This window comes from Eschrichtius robustus, chromosome 3 (genome assembly GCF_028021215.1).
Source record: "Eschrichtius robustus isolate mEscRob2 chromosome 3, mEscRob2.pri, whole genome shotgun sequence".
In the NCBI taxonomy this organism is placed as follows: Eukaryota; Metazoa; Chordata; class Mammalia; order Artiodactyla; family Eschrichtiidae; genus Eschrichtius; species Eschrichtius robustus.
The window spans coordinates 97,931,217-97,955,798 of record NC_090826.1 but is presented as its reverse complement, the minus strand read 5'-3'; the positions used below and the strand labels follow the sequence as shown (position 1 = coordinate 97,955,798).

At 38.0% G+C, this 24,582-nt stretch overlaps 2 protein-coding genes across 6 annotated transcripts in view; one reads left to right on the top strand and one right to left on the bottom strand.

Annotated features, from left to right (window-relative positions):
- Nucleotides 1–1,190, bottom strand: part of CEPT1 (choline/ethanolamine phosphotransferase 1) — a 36,420-nt gene extending 35,230 nt beyond the window's left edge. For 2 of the 3 annotated variants that reach the window (XM_068540474.1, XM_068540472.1), the window contains exon 1: nucleotides 587–688. The gene's annotated coding sequence lies outside the window, so the exon portion shown is untranslated. Of the gene's footprint in view, nucleotides 1–586; nucleotides 689–1,146 lie in introns of those variants that run through there. The other variant, XM_068540473.1, reaches the window with a different exon arrangement.
- On the top strand, nucleotides 708–22,789 carry DRAM2 (DNA damage regulated autophagy modulator 2). 3 transcript variants are annotated; one of them, XM_068540478.1, is made up of 9 exons: nucleotides 708–862; nucleotides 1,215–1,313; nucleotides 7,754–7,898; nucleotides 11,348–11,415; nucleotides 12,903–13,042; nucleotides 19,598–19,673; nucleotides 20,187–20,269; nucleotides 21,256–21,348; nucleotides 21,857–22,789. In XM_068540478.1, the coding sequence occupies exons 3-9, from the start codon at nucleotides 7,768–7,770 to the stop codon at nucleotides 21,962–21,964; spliced, it is 699 nt and encodes a 232-aa protein (XP_068396579.1). In that variant the 5' UTR covers nucleotides 708–862; nucleotides 1,215–1,313; nucleotides 7,754–7,767; the 3' UTR covers nucleotides 21,965–22,789. The 3 variants fall into 3 exon arrangements, with proteins under 3 accessions (XP_068396579.1, XP_068396576.1, XP_068396578.1); XM_068540475.1 differs by having other exon boundaries at nucleotides 19,496–19,673; XM_068540477.1 differs by having other exon boundaries at nucleotides 708–907; nucleotides 19,496–19,673.
- The last annotated feature ends 1,793 nt before the right edge of the window (nucleotides 22,790–24,582 follow it).

Sequence of the window (24,582 nt, the reverse complement as noted above, 5' to 3'; positions counted from 1 at the left end):
CGGCAAAGACTAGCAAACCCTCCTGTCCTTTCTCCTTCCAAGAATACTGCTGAAATAAACCCTAGCTGGCAACTTCAGAGCTTGTCAACATATCCTGAAATTTCTAGAAAAGTTGCTGACCAAGAAATGCGGCTCTAGCCACGAATCACCAGCACCGTATTCCAAAGGGAAGGCAAATCCGGCACAGGATGTAATACGTTTGTGGACCTGACAGCACCTGAGCAGGAGGGTGTGGACCTGAGAGCCAAGGTCGGTTCCGCGCGGGCAGCGCCCTCGGCCCGCCCCGTCCGGGCCGCCGAGGTTTTCCCCACCCCGACTCCCAGCACAGCAGCCCCCGGACTCTACCGCTGGCAATGCCCCACATCAATCTCTCCATCCGGGGCCATAGGAGCAGTCGCCCCTCGCCCTCCCCACAAGCGCGCGCGAGGCAGGACTGCGTTTGCCTCGCGCGAGTCCATACACAGCTATATTCCAATGCCCCACCCCAGAGCTTGCAGCCGTCACTCCAGCCCTCTTGAGAGTCGTGCCCCCGGACATATCCTTCACACCCTGGCCGTTTTCCCAAGACCGAGCCCCGCAGCCTTACCCCGACCCCCAAACGCACACCCCTGGAAAGACACCTCCGCCTCCAGCCGACTGGGTGACTCTGATCCGCGGCAGCACGTTCACGACACTTTCGCGATTGCCGTAAAGGGATATAGGGTCGGAACAGGCGGCGGCGCGAGCGCGCACCCCCGAGTGGTGAGCGCGCCCCGGGGCCGGCTTAGCTGCTCGGGTGCGCGCTTCGGGGCCCTGCCCCATCTCTGTCCTGCCTGCAGCCTCCGGAGCCGGCAGTCCGTACGGGCAGGGTCATCCAAGCAAGGTAGGCCGAAAGAGGATGAGGACTGGCCCCAGTTCCCACTAAGGGGTGTGTATCAGGGAATGGGATCGGGCGGGTAGGGACGCGGACGCTGCCGGGAGCGCCCCAACCCCGTGGTGGGCGCGCGAGTCGCGTGCCAGCTCGCCCTGCCTCCAAAGATTACAACGTGCGACGCGCGGGAGAGGGACCAGGTGCTGGCTGGAGCCGCGGGCGGGCTGCGAGGGTGCCTTGGGGAGGGGGGCGGGCAGGGAGCGGGTGCAGGCTGGGCTCAAGTCTCCCCTACTCACCTTTATGTCCGGGTTCTTGATCTCTCTCCCCCCATCTCCCCTCCTCTCCGCGCCCCGTTTGCCCCAAGCCCGACCGAGCTCCGCCTCCCGCATCTTTTCCCGGCACCAAACAACGCGTTAATCCAGCTCTTCGTCCAAGTGCTTCGCGCTTCCGGAAGAAGGCAGTGGTGGGTGTAAATAATTCTTTGGTTTTATTTGTTTTAAGCGGTTACCGAGAACCTTAGCCCCAGTCCCACGAAAAACTGTGGTTGAGTATGCATTCCCTTTGTCACTCCTGGGCTCAGATTCCTTTTTGCGGGGGGGGGAGGTGAAGGGGGGAGGAAGGTTTGAAATTGACATATGTCGTGACCTTGTGTTTACGCGAAGCTCAAGTCTATGCGGAGTTTTGTCGCGGGGCGCCCAATACAGAAAGGTAAATGGCTGGTCCTTTGTATCCTCACAACCGTGCTTACATTAGGATACATTTACAAAACACCACATTTTTCCAGTTCTCCCAAATTTAAATTTGTAAATCAGTACCCAAATGCAGCTCTAATTTGCCGTGCATCATCAGATTCTCCCCGACTTCTCTCCCTGTAACATTTGATCCAACCTGTAAAACAGTTACTTAATTTTCTAGACTATTTAATTTTTAACCGTTACGAGAATATTATATTTGTTAGAAGGCCAAATTAGAGTTCAGAAAAATAACCATTTACTATTATGCTTTGCATTGGGCATGATTCTGTGTACCTAGGGCTTTATTTCTTCACTTGGAATATCCAGAATTTACTCTTTTATTGTTCCTAAGCAGTCACCACTTAGAGGAGACAGCGTAAGGAATTCATCTTTTTACCGGTGGCATTTAAATATTTGTGAAATTCAAAAATTGTAACTGCAGTTCTGATTCATGGATCTTCAAGGAAAGCAGAGATAGGTGAGAGATGCAAGAACATTTTGTTAAACACTTTCACTACTATATGAAGGTTATTCCTGCATATTTTCAAGTATCTTGAAACGTTTCTTAAATTGTTAACCATTAAAATTCTAATTTTGCTTGGCTGGCAGTTAGCCAGCCATGCTTCCAGCTTTCCAGTGTGATAATACATAGGCAATAGTAGTCTTCCTCACCTAGTCGGTGCACTTAAATTTCTCAGTAGTCCTTAGCAAACTGGTAAACTATTTCAAGCCCTGCTTTTCCTGTAAATTGTCAGTTTAGATAACTAGAACCCTCAAAGCCTAAGGAGATAGGAATCCAAGATGATTAATATATACAAAGAATGAAGTGTTGTCATTCCCCATCCCTGTGGCTAATTGTGGTTGTACAGAATTGATAAATCACCTTTCATTATTATATTGTATGCTTACTCTGTACTACTCTAAGGAACAGCTACTTTACAAATCAGAATACTGAAACTCAGAGAAGCTAAGTAACTTGCCAGAAATCATACAGCTGGGATGTGATAAAGCTAGGATTTGCACTTAGATAAATCTGATCTTACAGCTGTGTTCTTTCCATTGCATCACAGAGACTAGTCAGTGCTTTATTTGGCTTAATAATAAGCTATCATTCTTTCCTCATTATTGTCTTTCCTTCTGTGGGAAGGAACTCAGTGTTTTTCATTTTATTTTATCCTTTTTGAGATCAGCGAAAGATGTCTAATGTGAGAAAGGATGAGAAAATTGATATCCCAGATTTAAAATATTATTTAATTCCAGATGGTACATCATTATAAAATACACAAGTATCAACTCTTTAAAGAAAAAGAAAAAATGTTAATAATGCTATAGCATAGTGTTCTATCCATGAACAATACTGGTGCATTGACTTGAAATTTTACATGTTTTAAAAGCCTGTGGGTCGAAACAACCTCTATTTTCTTTGTATGTGGATTTCAGGATTTACAAAAGGTGCAGGTTTGGGTAGATTTGAAGACTGGTATTTTGTGAACTTGTAAAACAGGTAATTTGTCTTTTACATTCTAAAAGAGGAACAAACATTTATTGACCACCTATGAGAGCATCTTTACATATCTTATTCTTGAATAAACCTCTCTGAAGTGGGTATTATTTTAGACCATTTACTAAAAGCTACCGGTATCAGCAATGTGTTTAGTTTCTTTACTTGTGCTATGTCAGTGTAATTCCTGCAATAATTATCCAGCCCAGTCCAATAGAACTTTTCCACGATGATGGAAATGTTCCATATTTTCACCATCCTATATGGTAGCCACTAGACACCTGTGGCTTTTGAGCACTTGAAATGTGTCTAGTACAACTGAGGAACTGAAATTTTAAATTTTATTTTATTTTAATCAATTGAAATTTTAATTTAAATAGCCACATGTGGCTAGTGGTGACTATATTAGACAGTGCAGCTTTTACCAATAATATTATTGCCATTTTTCAAAGGAGAAACTGGTTCAGAGAAATTAATGAAGTTTGCCCAAGTTTGCACAATTTTATTTAAAAAACCGTTTTTGAGCAGAAAAATGTTTTAGGACTGTTAATTTGGCAGTGCACATAGAATGGATGGAGGGGAAGAAAAAAATAGGCCAAGAGAATTGAGAATCTGATTTGAGTGTTTACACTGGCAACTAGGAAGAAGAATGGTTCCCAATGACTGAAGGTAGAAATGCTGTCATTTAGTGACAACATGTGAGGGCTTTGGATGAGAGAACCTAAGGTTACTCTGAGGCCTTAGAATCTGGATAGCCTGGAAAAACAGTAGTACGAACAGATCTTCCTCCACTTACAATGGGGTTACATCTCAATAAACCCATTGTACGCTGAAAACATCGTAAGTTGAAAATGCATTTAATACATTTAACCTACGGGAACATGGTAGCTTAGCATAGCCCACCTTAAACGTGCTCAAAACACATTAGTCTACAGTTGGGCAAAATCATCTAATACAAAGCCCATTTTATAATAGGGTGTTGAATATCTCATGTAATTTATTGAATTCTGTACTGAAAGTGAAAAACAGAATGGTTGTCTGGGTACAGAATGGTGGTACGTGTATCGGTTGTTTACCCTTGTGATTTTTGTGTCTGCCTGAGAGCTGCATCTCGCTGTCACAAGAATATTGTACCATATCACTAGCCTGGGAAAAGGTCAAAATTCGAAGTAAGGTTTCGATTGAATGTTTATTGCTTTTGCACCATCATAAAGTGGAAAAATTCTAAGTTGAACTGTCGTTAAGTCGGGGATCGCCTGTACTGTTAACTGAAATGGAAAAATAATGAACCTTTTTGGGGTTTACGAGGATTTGGTTTGGGTTATTGAGTAATTTTTATGAGCAAGGCCGTCTTCTCTGCTTGGGCAGAGAAGTGAAATCCCTCATCAAGGATTTTATCCACTTCAGACACCCTCCCAAACTTTTATACTATAGAAGATAATGAACTGTAAGAGATGTGCAAATCAAATGTTCTCAGAGGAAAGGGTGTTTATTTCCAGATGCAAAGGGATTAGGGAAGGTTGTGTGTGGAAGATGGTATTTCAGCTCGATTTTGAAGAATAGGAAGGATTTGGACATGAAAAAACAATTAAAGGAAGAGGTCATGTGGGAATTCCCTGGTTGCCTCATGGTTAGAATACCCGGCTTTCACTGCCGTGGCCAGGTTCAATCCCTGGTCAGGGAACTGAGGTCCCCGTGAGCTGTGTGGGGTGGCCAAAAAAAGTAAAATAAAATAAAATAGGCTCTCCCATTCTCCCTAGAGGAAGACAGTGCTTTCCCTCAACTTTGAAATGAACCATCGCCTACTTGTCCCTCCAGTGAAATCCTCCGACATCTATCTCCACCACTCCCACTCTCTTCTCTGACATTATCTCCTACTCTGGAACCTGGCTGGGACCATACCTTCCAACATACCTGAGACTAATGCGACCCATAGAATTCTGGGAGTTGTAGTGGTTTTTTTTTTTTTTTTTTGAAAAAAAGAGGTCATACTTATAGCAATGGGGTGGACAAAATGTTTTGAAAATCCCTTTTACCAAAACACCGAAATGCTGAATATATTAGCCTTGTAAATGCATAGCAGTTCACGTAGGAAAGAAACGGAAATTCTCAGGACTAAAAAGTCGAAGAGAGATGACACCAGAGTAGTAAACCAGTAGTGTGTCTCTTTTGGGGCCTTTGAAATAAAGTACAATCAAAGATAAATGATAGGCTCCCCCTGCTCACCACCCGAGGTAGAGAGATAGAATTCATACCCCTTTGACCTCCCAGGTGTACAACTTCCAGAGACACCATTCACATGATGTAGTTTGTGTAGATGATGCCTGTGTGTCAGGGGATGACTTTTTCATAAAAAGTAAAATGTAAATATTTCTACTTGAAATTGTACAACTCATGGCCTTGGAGAACCACCTCCCCGCAAATCAGCCAGGACCCTCAAAAATCTATACACCCAATGAAAGGTGAGCTAGGAAAAATACCTCCTTCCTGGCAAAGGGGGATCACAAAGAAATTTGTTCATTTTCACCACAGCTCCAGGTGGGGGAATAAAGATACCACATAAGAACTTGAAACTACAGGGCCTGTCATCACTCAGATTCAGGGTTCAAATTTACTTATCTACATGGTCTAATAAACCTGGAAGCCAAGAAATTAAAAGTCGGCCTAGGTTCGTAATGTGCCAGAGTGCCTGGCAAAAGTAAATACAAACCCTTCCTGGAATGATTCACCCTTAATCTAAGCCTCTTAGAATACTCCCAGTTAAGATCATCCAAACAGGAGCTCATAGTCAAAAACAGGAAAACACATGTACAAGGGCTGGCAGAACCATCAAATACGGAACTAGACTCCTAAAGATTTTAGAATCGAATTTATCAGAAACAAAATAACGTTTAAAGAGATGAAAGGAGAAACATGAAAGGTTTTAGAAGTTAATCAAAATTTATTGAAATTGAGAATTATTGTCCCAGAAACTTATGTTGGGGAAAGTCCTATAGGAACTTGGCAAGGAACTGTCATGATTAGCTAAACAGAAGAGTAAAATTGATGGAATGTTAAGAGCTGACAGGAAAAAAAAAAACAGAAAAGAGGAGATTATGACAATTCAGACAGGAAATTACTCAAATCAAGTGTATAATGGTGACTTTAGGGATAAAGGAAAAGAAACTTATTTGGCAAGATTTAAATGTACATGTTTAGCAGCAAGTCAGATGATCAGAGTAAATGACGAGTACAAGTCAAAAATGGCTGAGGTTTTATTGTCTGGAAGGTCAGTCTGAGATGAGGAAGCTAAGCACATTGGAGGATTGTGGAGATTAGAATTGTAAGTTTTTACAGAGTCCATGGGAAATACTAAATTTCAGTCCATCACGCTATGAAAAAATACTCCTCCAAATACGAAATTATTTTCACATGCGTAGGAGTAATTTCTTATAATTTGAAAATATTTCTGTATTTATTTTTTAAATTAAATGCATGAAAATACATTAATATTTTCTAATTCGTATTATTGACCTCTTACTACTTAACTAACATCGTCAGTCTGGAATTTAAGGGAGAAAATGGTGATGAGTGGTACGTGTATATGTAGGCCCTTTCAAGTTTATTGAGGAAGATAAAACCAAACAAGCAAGTACCAGTTAGGTGTGATGAATGACCTGGTTGGGAAAGTGAGGCTGCTGTTGGGAACAAAGCAGGTACACTCAGCTGAAGCTGGAAGAGCTGAGACTTGAAAATGTATAGCAGTTAACTGGTGGTAGTGGGGCAGGAGGGGTGACACCGTAGTAGTCTAGTCATCCAGGCAAAACAACGTGCATAAAGTTTCAAAGGTGTGCAAGAGGGCATGACACACTTGACGATCTGAAAGAGGTTTGCTGCGGCAGTATAGCATGGTGATTGGTGTTAGACTGGAACTGCCTGAGTTTGAGTCCTGTCTCTACTGCAGCCCTATGACCTTGGGCAATTCTCTTAACCTCTATAATTCTGTTTTGAGGAGTAAACGAGATCATGTATTTAAGGTGTTTAGTAGCCTTGGTGACACAGTAAACACTGTGTTTGCTTTTGTAATGATGATGAAGATGATGATAACTAGGGCAAGGAACTAGGAGCAGACAGAGAACTGGCCAGAGAGGAATACAGAAAGGTTAAGTAGAGATTGGACAATAAAAAGACCTTATAGACATGTTAAGGAGGAAGGACAATTTATAACGGCATAGGGGAGGCACTGAAAGGTTCTTTGGAGGAGAATAAAGTGGTCAGGTTGGTATTTTAGAGTTAGAAGACTCATTCTGATTTTAAAGTCAAGTCTAGGTGGTTATAATAATTATCTGGTCAAGAAATGATGGTGGTTTAAGGAGGGTAGTGGCAGTGAAGATGGAGGGAAGGGGTAGATTTGAGGAAATTTAGGAGGTGGAATAAACAGTCCTTGGTACTTGGTTATGTGTGGAAAGATGGGGGAGAAAGATAGTGTCTAGATATGGCAAGTGGGTGAATGTTGGTTCCATTAACTGAGAAATTGAAGGAGAGCAGGTGTCAGTAGATGGTGTGGGGGCCGATGAGAAGGGAAACAGCTGAGGATGATAAGTACAAGATTGTGGGATGGGATGGCTAAAGTAGAATAGATGAAATACGTGTGAATAATCTTTTCTAATTTGTTTTTCTCTGCTTCAGGAGACCTGTTTGAGATGTGGTGGTTTCAGCAAGGCCTCAGTTTCCTTCCTTCAGCCCTTGTAATTTGGACGGCTGCTGCTTTCATATTTTCATATATCACTGCTATAACACTTCACCATGTTGACCCTGTTTTGCCTTATATCAGGTCAGTGAAATGTATTCATGTATGGAGAATGGTATGTCTCATTCATATGTTAACAATGAACTCAACATTTAATTTTAACATTTTAAAATTCAACTTTTATGTTTGATATTACAACAGTGAAAGGAACATAAAAAGGAAGTTGTATTTGGCTCTTTCTATGTGACAGAGAAATGTGGAGACAGAGGGCTAAGGTTCATTTAGTGAATCGTGACACCTCAGCGCCTTGTCTTCCAAATAACTATTTGAGGTCTCAGAAGATAGAATTGGAATTATTCTCCCCTTACCATTAAAAAATGCTAGAGCAACGATAATAATATTAAAAAATAATGGTAATGACAAACATTAATTGATCCACTTACCGTGTACAAGGTAATGTTCTAAGCATTCTTCAGGTCTTAAGTAATTGAATCCTTACAGCCACCCTTTGAGGCAGGAACTATTACCCCCATTTGGTAGAGGAGGAAATAAGGTCCAGGGAGATTGTTTGTCCAAGGGCACATGACTCAGTAATTAATGGAACCAAGATTCAGTTTGACTGGGCCATTTGATTCTAGAGACTGTGCTCTTACTCTTTATGACATGTTGCCTAGATCTTTCTGACACATTAAGTATCTAAATTTATTGATAATAGTTTTGAAATTTCAAAACTACTCATGATGTAAGTATGGGTACTCAGTTGCATGTGCTATGTCCATAACCCTCTTCTTCCCCCCCCCCCAATTATAAAGGCAATATGTGCTTATTATAACAAATTTTAAGCAGTACTAGAGTGATTATAAAAATAAAAAGTGAAAGACTCTTCCAGCCTCCCTCTAGTTCCTGCCCTTCCAGAGGTGATTAATGGTTTGGTTGATTTCCTTCCAGAGTTTGGTTTGTTTTGTTGTTTGTTGTAGTTGTTTCATTTAGTTATTTGTTTACCTTCTGAAAAATAACCTTTCCAACACAGAAAATAGTGAACTTTTAAAGGATGATAAACCAAAAGGCTAAATTTATCTCTTTTAAATGTCAAGAAGAGGTCAGGGCATTGCCATTACATTTGTTGTTACCACAATGGTATGGTGTAGCACAAAGGACACCAACAAATTGAGTCCACTTTAGGAAGATTTACAAAATCCAAACATATTTTAGAATTTAAGTTTCCAGTTCTAGGAATAATTTTGATAAGTAGTCACCTCTGTTTACCACTCTGCTAGAGGGACATGCAGCTTCAGGAGCCAGTTCATTCTTTAGTAACTCTAGGAGAGCATACATATTCCTGAGAGTCCTTCAGCATTTTTATTTCCCCTTAGGGAACTTGTCTCTTTGAGTTCTTTTTCAGTTTCAGTTCTCTAATGGTACTGCATGTGATTCTCTGATAGATGTAACCCCAGGCACTTCCTTTTCTGTCTCTGTCCTTCTACCTTTTAACTTTTTTGCAAATGAACTTAGTATTGTTGCACGGGGAACTTTCTCCAACATTCTAATATATTTAAACTCAATGGTAGTTATTTTTACTTCTCCTAGGCTTATTTTTTTCATCTGAAAAATGATTGAGTTAGACTAGATACTCTGCAGAATTTCTTTCAGTTCATAGAACCTACCTAAAAGGCTTAATTATTAAAGTCCCCAAAGGACATAACCAAATATAAATTTCACTTCAAAGACAATTCACAATTCAAAGACAATTCCACTGCAAGTGTGCTTCAGGTGTTCTCTTAGTTCAAGTAGTGAATGCTCAAGTAGGGTGCATGAGACTAGCCACTGGGGTATAAGAAGAATTTTTTAGAACTTCTATGTATTTTTTATTTCAAAATATTTAAACTTATATTTGGGAATTCCCTGACAGTCTAGTGGTTAGGACTCCACACTCTGTCTGCTGAGGGCCTGAGTTCAATCCCTGGTCAGGGAGCTAAAATCCCACAAGCTACTTGGTGTGGCCAAAAAAAAATAACTATTTAAACTTATATTTAATGTATGTATAATAATATGATAAATAACATATAATGGTGATCAGACAATTTTTTTTTGACGGTGTGTGATCAAAATAGTTTGATGACTACTGAGTTGAAGTGCGATGCTGATGGGTGTTTTCACTTATAGGCCAGTTTGTCATTCCGATCCAGAGCGCACTTAGCCAGCCATCTTGGAAGTGCGTGCTGTTATTTACTTACGGGGTAATCCAAAACAGGAGCATCATTTGGAATATGACTGTTAAAATTATGGATTTTTTTTCTGATTATAAGAATAATACATATGCATTATTCTTGAAAACTTGAAAGGTAGAAGGAACAACAACAACGAAACATAATCCCACTCCCTGAAGGTGATCGAAGAGTAACAAAATCTTTTGTGTCTGAAGAAACATTTTAGAGTGGGAAGGAGCAATCCTTAGAATTCATACTTGATGCTTTACTTTTCCTAAACCTAATCCAAATGTTCGCCAAATCTTATTGATTCCTTAGCGGATATGACTTTCCATTTCTTTTTTATTCCCATTACATTGTCTGAGTTGAGATCCTTCTTACCTCTTTCCTATAGTACTTCAGTTTGAGGCTAAAGACTTTGTCTTTTTAATCTTTTCAGTAGTTTGAGAGAAGGAGAAGGAACTAACATTTACTGGGTGTCTCTTGTGTGTCTGCTGCTGTGCTAGACACTTAACACGCACAACCACAGTTTCATTTCCTCATGTTGATCTGATGAGGCTGGGAGGGAATTGATAGCCCCATTTCGCAGATAGGGAACAATCTTAGGTACATAAAAGAATGTTCTCAAGGTTCCCCAGTTAGTAGTAAATGGTGGGCTATTAATCAGGATCTATGCATTTCACCTTGCACTGAAAGACAGGCATGTAACAGACACATTGCAGCACAGCTTGATCTGTGATTTTAATAGAAGTCTGGACTGAAAGCTGTGTGAGTCAGCAAGGCTGTCTTGAATGGAATCTCTAGAAGGGCAAGGGCTTGGTCTCTTGTACTTACCACTGTGTTCCTGTCCCTAAAATGCTATCTGACAATGCTGGTAGGTGCTTGATAAATATTTTTTAAAATTAATCAGGAAACGATTAGGTGTTAATTGAATTATAGGCAGAGAATAACAGACACCAAAAGAATCATGAAAGGTCCTTTGGTGTTTAGGGACTATTCAGGTGAGACAGGTAAACACGCCGCCTGACTGATGTAAGTTAATAACACAGCCTTAACATGATAAGGATAGCTTTTTTATCAGTTCATAGTGATTTCTATTATGTGAAAAAAAAATAAGTGATATAAGAAAAAAGTGAACAAGGCAAGTATTGCAAGCTCAAATTATCATGTTCTTATTATAAAATTATGCAAAAGTTGAGCTCATAGATTTATAAAAAGATAAAGGATTTGAAATAACCCCTTTTGCTTCTTATCCCTTAGAAGAAATACATGTGTATACTAAATCTAATATGAGAAATCCTCATACCTATTTTTTTTTTCTTTCAGTGACACTGGTACAGTAGCTCCAGAAAAATGCTTGTTTGGGGCAATGTTAAATATTGCCGCAGTTTTATGTAAGTAGTGAGAGTGGTTTTAAAAATCAATATTAGTAGCTGTATTGCCCTTTTCTTCTTTCAACACTGTTGGGTTATTTATTTTACTTTCTAGTTACAATTGAAGGAATGTTATCACTAAATCATTGATCACAGATATGTTTCTTTTAAAGTAAAAACAATTTCTAGAAATGCTAAATTATGGAAATAAATCTTTTAAAAATACCTATAAGGCTATTTGACTACTATAGAAATAGAAGTTGTAAAGTATAACCAAATATACTTGCTTATAGAAGTTGTAAAGTATAACCAAATATTCCTTGAGGCCCTAAGTGGATTTCTTAAGCAACCAGTAAAGGACAAAGAGCTGTAAACACACTGACCACAGCTGACCCCAACAAAATTCCTTTAAGATAAACACTTCAGAAGTTTGAGAATAGCTGTGGAACCATGTTTTGATTTTTGAGTGATATTCTAATGCCAAAGAAATGGAGTTCTACTACAGTATTTTACGTTCCTGTTCATTATTTTTTTTTTTGAAATTAATTAATTTATTAATTTATTTATTTTTGGCTGCATTAGGTTTTCGTTGCTGCACGTGGGCTTTCTCTAGTTGTGGCTAGTGGGGGCTCCTCTTTGTTGCGGTGCGTGGGCTTCTCACTGCTGTGGCTTCTCTTGTTGCGGAGCCTGGGCTCGAGGCACATGGGCTTCAGTAGCTGTGGCACTGAGGCTCCATAGTTGTGGCACACGGGCTTAGCTGCTCCACGGCATGTGGGATCTTCCCGGACCAGGGATCGAACCCGTGTCCCCTGCATTGGCAGGTGCATTCTTAACCACTGCACCACCAGGGAAGTCCCTGAACCAATTTTTTTATTAATGGTTTACTAAAATAATACTTCCATCAATTGTGATTGTTTTAAATATTTACATTGTTCCATGTGATGTTTATTATTTGGTCAGGTCAAACATTGTAGTTAAAAAAATGATTCTTAACCAATAAGGACAGTCAAGTGGTGTTTTTTTTTTCTGTGTAACTGACTGCTATATCTGATTGAGCCAAGTTGTAGTAATTTGAAATAAAATGAAATGGGAGCGAGGCAAATAATCCTTCGGTGTTTTTTGCCTATGTTCATTTTATCCGTATTCTAGAACTAATTACTTTAGACTTTAATGCTAATCATATAGAATATTTTGTGTTTTATGTAAAATTTATTATTAGAGATTTTCAGAAAGCATCAAACTTATTTCTTAAATTTTTCCTAAATTTTTTTTTAATAAATTTATTTATTTATTTTTGGCTGCGTTGGGTCTTCGTTGCTGCACGTGGGCTTTCTCTAGTTGTGGCGAGCGGAGGCTACTCTGCGTTGCGGTACACGGGCTCTTCTATCAGATTAGCTTTAAAAGGAAACTCTGTTTCTGGATAGCAGTGACCTTTGTGAGCTCTTTATTGGCAGCTTTATTCCTTAGTTATTTATTACTTTGTTGTTTTTCTGATTATCTCTTCCCAGGCATTGCGACCATTTATGTTCGTTATAAGCAAGTTCATGCTCTGAATCCTGAAGAGAGTCGTATCATCAAATTAAACAAGGCTGGCCTTGTACTTGGATTACTGAGTTGTTTAGGACTTTCTATTGTGGCAAACTTCCAGGTTTGTGTTTTAGCTCAGCACAGGTATTTTTCTGAAGTACATAAAAATACATGCTAGAAAAGAAAACCTGAAAGATTCAGTTACATGCAGTTATTGTTTTTTGCCTTAACAAAATGGAATCCACTGCCTTTAAATTACTTGACCCTCTCAGAAATTAGAAAAATTCATTCTCAGTAATCTCCTGAACAAATACAAATTATTATAACTTTTTAAAGATCCTTGGGACTCTTTACTTACTAGATTCTTTATTGCTACTTAGTTGGAGATTACTCCAAGACCAGAGAGAATTGACATAAATTATAAGTGACACAATTACAGACTTAAACTTTTTTATTATGCCTAACAAGTTACACTCATTTACCTATTTTATATTCTTGTTTAGATGTTCCTGTTTATTGCCTGCATCCCTAGGTGCCCAGCCACTTATATGAGGAAGTAAAGGGAAGAGCTATAGCTTTCAGTTTTTTTCTTAGGGAATTCTTTATGTTAAGGTAGCAGTCAGCCTTCAGCAAATATTTGCAAAGTCTCCACGTTCCTTTCTACTGACATTCTTTCAGAGGAGTCTTTGGTAATACCAGCTGCATCCTAAGTATATGGTGCTTTTTTTATTAATCCCTGCAGTCTTTAATGTTTCAATTTATACATTTGATAACCTGTTTAGACATCTAGTAACTATTCAGACATACAAACACACCCTCATCATACAAATACATGTATAAAGGCATATTCCATCTCTCTTTTTTATTCAAAGTTCTCCATTCCTGTAATGCTTCTGATTGAACGCCCCTATTTTTCAGTTTTTTAGTAATGGTTAATACTAGTAAACTCTATAAGTATAATCCAAGTGGATATTAGGGTAATGCTTGCTGCTATAACAATGTCCAAAATTTCAGTGTCTTAACACAATTGAAGTTTGTTTAATTTTAATTGGAGTATGGTTGCTTTATAACGTTGTGTTAGCCGCCACTGCACAACAAAATAAATCAGCCGTAAACATACAGCACAATTGAAGTTTATTTCTTACATACATGCATCCAGTGCAGGTATTTTTGGTTGATAGATGGCCTTCCTCCCACAGTGATTTAAGGCCCAGACACTGTCCATATTTGGGCCCTGCAATTCCCTAAAACTCTGTGGTCTTCTGCATCTAGCTGCCTGAAACAGTCAAAGAGAACATGCAAAATTCACTCCTACTTCTTAGAAACTTGGACCTGGCAGTGACTCACATCATTCCACTGACATTCCTTTTTGCTAGATGTAAGAGGGGCTGGGAAATGTAATCTTGCTGGGCATCAGTTCCCAGGGCAACCCTGTACTATGGAAGGGACACAAAAACTTTTGTGGACAACTAGCTAGCTGTCTACCACGAATAGGGTCCTGCCTTCCCTAATCAGTTTGTATAGCTCAGTGTTTAAAAAATGCATTTGGGGGTTTTTAGTATATGGATAGTGATTCTTTGCTCCAGTTATCCCTTGATCAGTTTAACAATATCTCTCATGACTGTATGGTAAAAATGGATTCCAAAGTGACCTCCACATATAACATACTACTTCTGTTAGTAACTGATACTTCTTTACACAGCCCAGTAAATTCCAGTGGCAGTTGCTAATAGCACCCATGCAAACTGCCTTTCTCCCTTTAGATATTCAGCTATAAAACAGTTTATATTTATGTACATTCTTTGTTTTGTTTTCAGCTTTCATTCTAATTCACATTCATCACAAGGGTCCCATTGACCTTGTAATTTTGAATCAAATTACTTTTTCCTCCTGAAAACGTCTGTTTTCATGCAGCTTCGGACCTGTTGAGTGAATGTGCTCTATGTCTTTTCCTGATGGATTCATTGCTGGACCCTATTTATAAGCAGACCCTGTAGCATTACCTACATATCAAACAGTTCTCCTTCCTTCCTTTCTAATGTAAACTTTCACTGCTTATTTAAAGTGGTGAGTGCATTGTCTCTTTCTCCTGTCCCCACTTCTCTCTTGCAGAGACAAACTCTAGTTGATTCATATATGGAAAAATTGTAGACAAACCAGGTCTATAAATGGTTTACAGTTAGAGAGCTTAACTTGGAAGAGAGGCAAGCACTTTGTTTTAAAGTAGGGACTTGTTGGTTTTATCTCTTAAATATTTCTTGAAAGCATCTGCTTCTCTCCATTTTCATTTCTGTTGTCTCTACCATCTCCTTCTCAACCAGTTTAGATTTCATCACCTCTTCTCTGGATTACTGCCCTAGCCTCCCTAATAGTTCCTCTGCATTCACGGTTACATCCCTTTAATTTGATGCCTCAGCCAAAGTAATCTTTTGGAAATATATGTACACCTCATTCTGTTTCCTTGTACCCCTGCTTAAAGCTCACAGGTCCAAGGTCACATGAAAAGAGATAGAATCAAGGGAGCAAAAAATAATTTGTTAAACTGCCAAACTGCTTAATTAACTCAAAGGTCTTTTGTGATCTGGCTACTGTCTACCTGTCTGGCCTCATTCTACATCATTCCCCCTCCTAATATTGTACATAACACGGGTCTTTCTGTGTTCCTTAAATAAGACCGGTTTACTCTGTTTCATACATTGTTTCTTCTGTTGCACATTCCACAGCCCCAAGCCTAAAGAGATGTAGGCAGACTATATTTCCTCAGGGAAGTCCTTTTTGTCAATAGATTCCCTCCTATATATTTCAGGTTTTCTTTCTTTGTGTTATCCAAGCCTCTGGAGACTAATTCTTTGCAGCACTTCTTATAGTCTAATTTTTTATCTATGTTTTTTAGATTTATTTTAAAATTTTTTAGTTGATATACTTCCATTAATTATAGCTCAGTGGTTTTGTTCACTGTTGTATATCCAGCATCTAACATAGTACTTAGCACAAAAACTCTGACTTAAAAAAATACGTATTTAATTTCCTTGAAAACAAGTGTGTATAAAAACACGCAGCAAGGGACTTCCCTGGTGATCCAGTGGTTAGGACTCCGCACTTTCACTGCTGAGGGCCCGGGTTCGATCCCTGGTCGGGGAACTAAGATCCCGCAAACTGCACAGCCAAAAGGAAAAAAAAAAAAACATGCAGCAAAACAAATATGTGTCCTCAGTGCCTAGGAATACTTCCCTTCTTCATGTCTACTGAAATAAAAAGGTACAGCGTGAGGGATGTGAGTTGCAGTTTTATCTGGGGACTTACTGAGGATGATAGCCCGGAGGCAGCCTCTGAGATAGCTCTGAGAGACTGCTCCAAAGAGGTTAAGGGGGGAGGTCAGAATATATGTGTTATTGGAGAAAGGGTACGTGCTGTCAAACACACATCTCAGTAGAAGGTCGCTGCTAGTCACAAGGCACAGATATCTTAGTTAATGATTTTAGTGCTTTTCTAAGTATGGGAAGATGCAAGAAATTGGGTTCATAAGATTGTCTGCTGGAAACATCTAACTGTCTGAAGGCCTGTTCTGCCAGTTTCCACAGAGCAGAGTGCCTCATTCCTGATCTCTGCCCTGAGCTCCTTTCAGAGTGTGTTGAAGGTCAGTGACTACCGTGGCTAGTGACTCAATCCTTGTAGGGCCAGATGGCGAGTGACATTCTTTAGTTGGCACTAGGGTATTTATCCTCAAGGAAACTTGAAAGGGATAACTAGGCAGAAATCTATGTTAATTTTCTAGGGCTGTCATAACAAAATACTACAATTTGGGTGGCTTAAAAATAACAGAAATCTATTCTCTCAGAGTTCAGGAGGCCAGAAATCTGATATCAAGGTGTTGGTAGGGTGGGTTCCCTTTTGGGGGCTCAGAGGGAGCATCTATTCCATGTCTCTCTCTCAGCTTCTAGTAATTCTTGGCATTTCTTGGCTTGTGGCAGCTTAACTCTATAATTTATGCCTCTGTTGTCACATGGCATTCTCCCTTCCTAGAAAATTTATCCTCATGGAGACTTTGGAAGGAATAAAGATTAGTTCTTAAATTTCATTAACTGCTTTTACGTGAAGATTACAGGCCACTGAATACATAGTTTTTAAGTTCTATAGCAAACATTTGCCCCGACCACACATATCTCTGTAATTTCTCTTGTCTTTGTCAAAGAATACATTTTTGTCTTTGTTAAATGCTATATTTTTAAAGAAGATAGAATCGTGACTTTTGTACATGTCAAAGATTGTATTTAATTTATTAATGAGAGGAATAGTGGGTACTACAAACCAGTTCAAAAGAGAAATCAAAGTACCACACATTTATAGTCAGATAAGGAATGCTCAAATGAATTTACAGATAGATGCAAAGCTAGCAAAACTGGTCATTATTCACAGAGTGATAGTCAATGGCATTCAATAGGACACAATATGCATTTCTGTTCATATGGATTATTTGTGTTATTATGCATTTTCAGTAAGTTAACTTTTGTCTATACACATAATGTCCATCATTGCACAAGTTGTCTCTGCAAAATAGCCTAATCAAAGACAAGTAAAATTCACACTTCTGTAGAACCATTCCCAGAGGCTCTAGTATTCCATTGAAGGAATAATCTCTTGCCCGTTTCAAGATCTTTTGCTGTTTTCCTAGTCTCTAAAATGACAAAATTGAGTGGATTAAGCAGAAGTGCTGGCCAGTTAAAACCAGTTTTATATACCTCTCTTTTGATTATAAAACTATAGTAGTAAATGCTCTCCATTCTTTATTTTTCTTTTTAACTACAGGATTTTGTTGATGGAACTGTGTACTGATCACATGTGGGCATTGATCAGGCTCTATCTGTATTTAGCTTCATCAATATGTGAATGAAAAACGTTGCCTGCCATTTCAGTAAACAAAGGATATTGCAGCCATCAAGCCACTACAGCCACCCCGGCAGTGAGCCCTGAGGAAACTCAGGATGGAGACAAATGGGTGGCCCGCTGCCAAGCCCTCAGCCCCTGCAGCCACCCCTCAACCGTGCACCCTGAGGGGACTCAGGATGGGGCTGGATACTGGCCCTAGACAGCTAAGGTGCTTACCAATGGAATGATTTCAGTGAGCCCCGACTCTTGCATCTTCCCAAACATAGAAAAGCGCAAAATTAATTTGAGATACCTGGTTTTCTTTAATTAACAGTAATATTCGTTGTTGCAAAACTCCTATATGTCCTGGCTCCTCCCTTTTGTCTTGAAGCAGTCCCTGAGAGCCATCTGAGAGGCTGCCTCTTGGGCTTGAAGTCTTCAGAAAGTCTGCCAAATAAAATATAATTCTCAACTTTTAGGTTGTGTTTTTTTTCTCTTCAGTCGACAAATATATGTGAAAATATTTTTAAGGAGAAAAATTCACTCATATTCTTGCTCTTAGCCCTAAAATAGTCAATTTCATTTTTTGCAGCCTTTATCCATATATCTATATATATAGGTAAATTCACATGAACCAAAAAGATATTACCATTTTGTATTATGTTTTATGGGTGCTGAATGTTTTTTTTTCTTTGTTACCCAGAGTGGTAGTAACAATGACTTTTTTTCCCTTCCCAATGCTCATAACTTATTGCCAGTTAAAACACCCCAAACCTTATCGAAGTAGCACTCTCTCTCTCCAAAAGGAAACCAATGCCATTGGCAAATAAATTGTTACCTTTTATTTCTTTATACTAGAAACTTCTTACACCTTCAGCTAAAAAAGTGGACTCTATGTGAATTAGCACAGTTGATTGTAGAAGGAGGGAACCAACCCCTAACCCAACCTCTCTTCTCCTGTTACCTTCGTCATACCCTCTTTACCAAGTGCTGCATAGTACCTTCTCAAGCAAATGACATACAGACAGCATCAGTTTAGAAAAGTACAGTTCAACCAAAGGCCTTTGATAGTAGAATTTTTGGAGAACTACTGTCATCACTTTTAAACAGGGGCATAGAGAGTAAAAAGTAAAATGTAAATGGATACTGTTAAGAGTAAGGCAAAGGAAAAAAATTAATTAAAAAGTAAAAACAAAGAGTAAAGGAGAAGATAACTACAATTTATGGTAATCCCTCATTGTATAATTTATCAAAACCAATCTAGCTAGAGACAAGGGGGGATGTTTTAATTTCTTGAGCCTTTAAATTGCATTTAGATTTTAATTAGGTTTAAGTTGAGACTCCCTACCCCCTGCATTCCCAAGCATCCTAGTCCTCTTTAACTTGTTCTACTCTTTCTATAACCCATATCACCATTTAGTATACTATGGAATTTACTTATTTCTAAAGTTTATTATTTAATGTGTAAATGAATAATTACTATCATGTTTTCACTAGTAGCGTATGAAGTAATTCGGATTACTGTAATTCTCAGGTTTATGCTGAGTACTGAGGGAAAATTACTTCAGGAAATAATTTGTAGAATCTGCAGAGCTTTTCCACTCAGTGAATGTCCTATTGAAATCGCTGGGCTTGTGCTTTTAAATATTGTGTTGTCGATGCGTTTGGGGTTTCTTTTATTTACTTATTTCTTCCTTTTACTTCTCAGAAAACCACCTTTTTTGCTGTACATGTATGTGGAGCTGTGCTCACCTTTGGCATTGGCTCATTATACATGTTTGTTCAGACTATCCTTTCCTACCAAATGCAGCCCAAAATTCACGGCAAACAAGTCTTCTGGATCAGACTACTGTTGGTTATCTGGTGTGGAGTAAGTGCATTTAGCAGTATCCTTTGCTGTGAAATGTGGCTACACTTGGAATTGAATAACAAAACTTAAGTGAACATTGTTGGCATATTGTAAGTAGGCCTTTTGTGGGTGATATTCTTGGGTTTAGTAAACCCTAAATTAAAGAATTTGAAACATGAAATTCAAATTTTTACATGGGACCTAGTAACTGAGCTAGAAACAAAGATAATGTCTAGCCTAATCATACTTACTTCCAAGATAGGAAGGATGAGTTAGTGCCCTCCTTGAGAACAATTATGCAGCAAAAGCTTATGATAGAACTAATGAATTATTGAGCAAAGAGGGATTGACTATGCATCATAGTAATCTTCTGGGCACATTTTAAATTTTATTACTGCCATGTAACATGAAGTCTTCAAGAAAATGGGTTTGGACCTTGGAAACAAATGTATGTGTAATCCTTTTAGATCTTTAAAGAGATTTTTGTTTTGTTTTGAATTAAACTTACAGGTCTTCCCTGAGATTCTTCCTTGACTTACTTTTTTTACAGTGCTGACTTGTTCATCACTTTTGTACAGTGGCAGTTTTGGCGCTGATATAGTACAGAAACTCCACTGGAATCCTGAGGACAAAGTAAGAACTGAGAGTCTATAAAACTTAGTTTTATAGTAAAGATGACTGTTTTGGTTGATTTTGATGTATTTTTCATTTCACTACTAACAATGAAAGTTTTTCAGTAGAAAAATCAGTGATGTATTAGGATTATTTTCTATAAATGATAGAGTTTATGTAGAACCATCCATATTCTCCTGTCACGTTGTGGTCTGTGAACATTTTCAAGATCTGAAGAGAATTGTGATGGCAAAGAGTTTTCTCAGAAATTGACTCCTCTGAAGGTGGATATAGCATGCAATATACCTGACTGAAATCTTTTATTAGTAGAATACTTGTTTTCTGAATTGAAAAAAATTTCTTTTCCTACTTTTTGTTATCTGGAAGTTTATTATTATGGACTCTGCATTTGGGTTCCAATATAGTGGACATCTGAATGGACATAGAATCTCTGATCCTGAGAAAAAGCGAGGTGGGACATATACTTGAATAGGTAATAATAAAATGAGTTCATCTGTTTTCACAAACCACTCAGGTGGCATTTTATTTTAAATTATTTTTAAAGAATCAGCCCTAGATAGGACATGTTTGTGAGAATGACTAAATGAAATAATTTACTAGGTTCTCCTAATTAGAATCCATATACTATTTAATGCTCAAAAAATAGCACTAAGTTTATCATGAGCATCGTTTACTTAAACTTTTTTTAGTGGCATTTAATGACTCGTGGCTTTGGGAAAGGTAGTAACTTCTTGGTTGTAGAGTAGAAGTTCTCCTGTCTTAGTTATTCAAATGAAAATTTTATTTGCTGTGGATGAAACTATGACAGATCATTTAGGACTTTTTCTAATGTCTGCCTTTAATTCTAGAGATACGTTAAATAAACCAGGGGTTGATATTCAGAACACAGATTGGTTTATAAATGTTACAGGTTTTTTATTTGAGAAAAATTATAGATCATTTGAATGAAATTTCATAGAATTATTCTTTTTTTGTTGTCACTTAAGGGTTATGTGCTTCACATGATCACTACTGCAGCAGAATGGTCTATGTCACTTTCCTTCTTCGGTTTTTTCCTGACTTATATTCGTGATTTTCAGGTAAGAAAATGTAGAGTTAGATTTATGCAGTCAAACCTCCTTCAGGTGGAATAAGAAAGCTTTCTATAGCAACTCTTGCCTTTTTGAAAATTAACTTCTTAAGCAGTGATGCTAGAAGAGGAACTTCTCAGGTGAATTGTTTCTGTGTTTTGAGAAATAGTGTTTTGTTAGCAAGGTCCAGTCTTGAAAATAGGGTTGTAAAACAACCGAATTTGCAGAAATTCAGAGAATTTTTATCAACTCTGCCTACATTTACATAGGCCATCCTCAACATTTAGTTTTACCGATTCCTCATAGAAACCAAAGAACACCAAGGAACTTCTGAGGAAAGAAGCTTATTTTTCCCAATTCTGTTGGCACTACAGCAGTACCACAGCTGTCTCTCTCTTGTTACTCATTAGAATTGATTTACATTCCTAATCCCAAAAGATATTCCTCAGAAAATATTGAACACGTGATCTGTCTTTAAGGAGCAAACTTCTGTATGTAATGTTCTTTTCTGTTCCAGAAAATTTCTTTACGGGTAGAAGCCACTTTACACGGATTAACCCTCTATGACACTGCTCCTTGCCCTATTAACAATGAACGAACACGGCTACTTTCCAGAGATGTATGATGAAAGGACAAAATATACCTATGGTGATTATGATTCTCAGGGATTGGGGAAATATTCATGAAAGTTACTTATTCTGCTCTGAAATTTTCAACCAGTTAATCAAGGCTGACAGTGACATCAAAGAATCCTGATAATCAAGAGACATGAATTAAGCCATTTGATGTTGTTTTAAAGGATATCTTCAAGAGGACCATGAAAAAACATTTATGCCTATACTTTTTTATCCCAGAAAGTAAAACCAAAGGACTACAAAATTGTAGATTTTTTTCTACTTTTTTAAGAGAAACAACCAGAAGTGCACCAAGCAGTCTGCAAAATTCAGCTTTTCACATTTTTAAAAACATTACAAACCATGTTTTGTTTGGAGCACTTATGTGAGATATGTTTCAGGACCCCAAATAATCAGCAATGCTCAACAGCTTTAAAATTGGGTTTTGAAGTAATAGTTTTACCATATTAATACATTTCTTATAGTCTTTATAAAATTTATTTCCTCTGGAATCCAACTTTAAAGGGAAGCAGACCTGAATTCATGTGAGCACTTTTATTGCTTAAGCTTTGCACAAGAGATTCTGTAGATATTGATTTGATTCCTGCCACAAGGTCAGATAGTATGCTAACTGGTCTATACACATGCTTGTGATAGTTTCATGAAGCTTAGTCTCTGATATGAGATTTTAATTACTAATGAATGAGAAAAGTAGCTATAGGTAAATTTACTCCAGTTGTGTTTTGCATAAAACAATGGTTAGTGTTCCTACACAAGTCTGAGAAGTTTGTGAATAACAGCAAGTATAATTAAAATAAAAGTCACCTCAAACTGCACTCAAGAGTGTCTGAAGATTTTCATTTATAGCAAATTATAATTACTTGAAAAAGCAGCCTTGAACAGGCAAATGGTGAGCCTTTTTTAATGGGATGTGATCTTTGTATTATACAACCCAAATTCTAAAGGACAATATCAGCAATCCAGAAAAACTAGGTACAGAATCATTGTGATACATGCATCTACCAAAATAATTTTCTTTCTGTCTGGTCATGCAAGTGATTGGATAGCTTCTACTTGGATCCCTATCTGTGCAGATAGAGAATGGTTTACAGATCCCAGATAAAATTCAAAAGAAGAAAATGCTCATCTGGAAGGTGCCCAGTGACAAACTGGTTTGCAAAAGAATCTCTGAAGAAGATTAACAAGGTTTATCTTTTTAGAAGAATTGGGTCCATAGCCAGAATAAAAGATGGTTAGAAAAAGTTTAAAGTGTAAGAGGGAGCAATTTAAGGAAAAATGGTTATATGGTGGAAACATAGATCTCAATTAGGAAAAGGTTGCTAGTTACAGGACTCTAAATAATATTTCTGAAGACTTCTGGACTCATAAGAGAGAAAATGGAATAAAATACTGTTTAGCTATATCAAGCAACAGTGAACATGGGAGACATTTCAATAAACATTGATTGAAATCTGGCATCACTAGAAAAAAATTGTCAATACAAACCATAAAACATTTTTATCATGCCTCTGAAAATCATGGTGCAACCACATCTGGGAAACAGCATCTAGTCCTGATTGCTGTCCCTCAAGGAAATGTAATTCCAAGTTGTGAAGGACCATGGTATGGTAAGAGGGAAATTGATAGAATCAAAGTTTATAAGATTATAAATTATGTGTGGGGGAGATGGCACAGGGAAGAACATGGACTTGTACATCCATGCTAGAATATTAGACTTAGAGGTATACTAACAACATTAAGTTATTTTAAAACAAAAAATATTACTTGGATAGTATTTTAATTCCATTATTTAACTTTTACCTTTAGAAATAACATGGGCTGAAAATATGAGTAAGTTCAAAAAGGGATTATAAATAAAGAGATTTTTGAATGTGCCTTCATCCCTCATCTTAAGGCTGAATTAGTGGAAGACAATCATATCCTACCTCAAAATATGCCTTGCCAACACTGTCAGATATAGTAGCTTGGATAAACAGATAAGGTAGTTCAATTCAATCAATTTTGTTTTGAATGTTTAGCTTTAAGAATAGGAGGTTTTAAGCTGGCAAAATTAGCAGATATTTCCTATGTCCTTGGAGACACAGCAAGACTACATTTCCCTTTTAATTAAGTATAGGCATAAGACCAAATTTTAGCCAGTGAAATGTAAATTAATTGGATGTGTTTGCTATTTTCGTATTAAGGTTTTGAAAAACAGGAATGCTCTTTCCTAGTTTTTTCTCTTTACACCATTTGTATATTGATGACAACAAGATTTTTAGGAGATGGCAGAATCACACGTAGGAGCTTGAAGTAGTCCAGTTTTAATCAGATTTTAGAATACCAAACTAAAGATCTAACATAATTTAAGAACTCTGTTTTTATTTATCCTAATTCCTAAGATTATATTGTATATTTCTAGAATAGTGTCATATTGTAAATGCTCAATGGATTTATGAATGAGAAAGACAACTTTTCTTGTCTCTTGTGCAGTGTTCTGTACAGATTCACTGTGAAATGAAGTTGAGTAAATGTTGGATTACTGTCCTTAATCTTGCCTTTTTTCAACCAGCCAGAGTGCTGGTTTTAGAAACAACGTACTCATTTATTAAGAAGACAAGAATGTAGA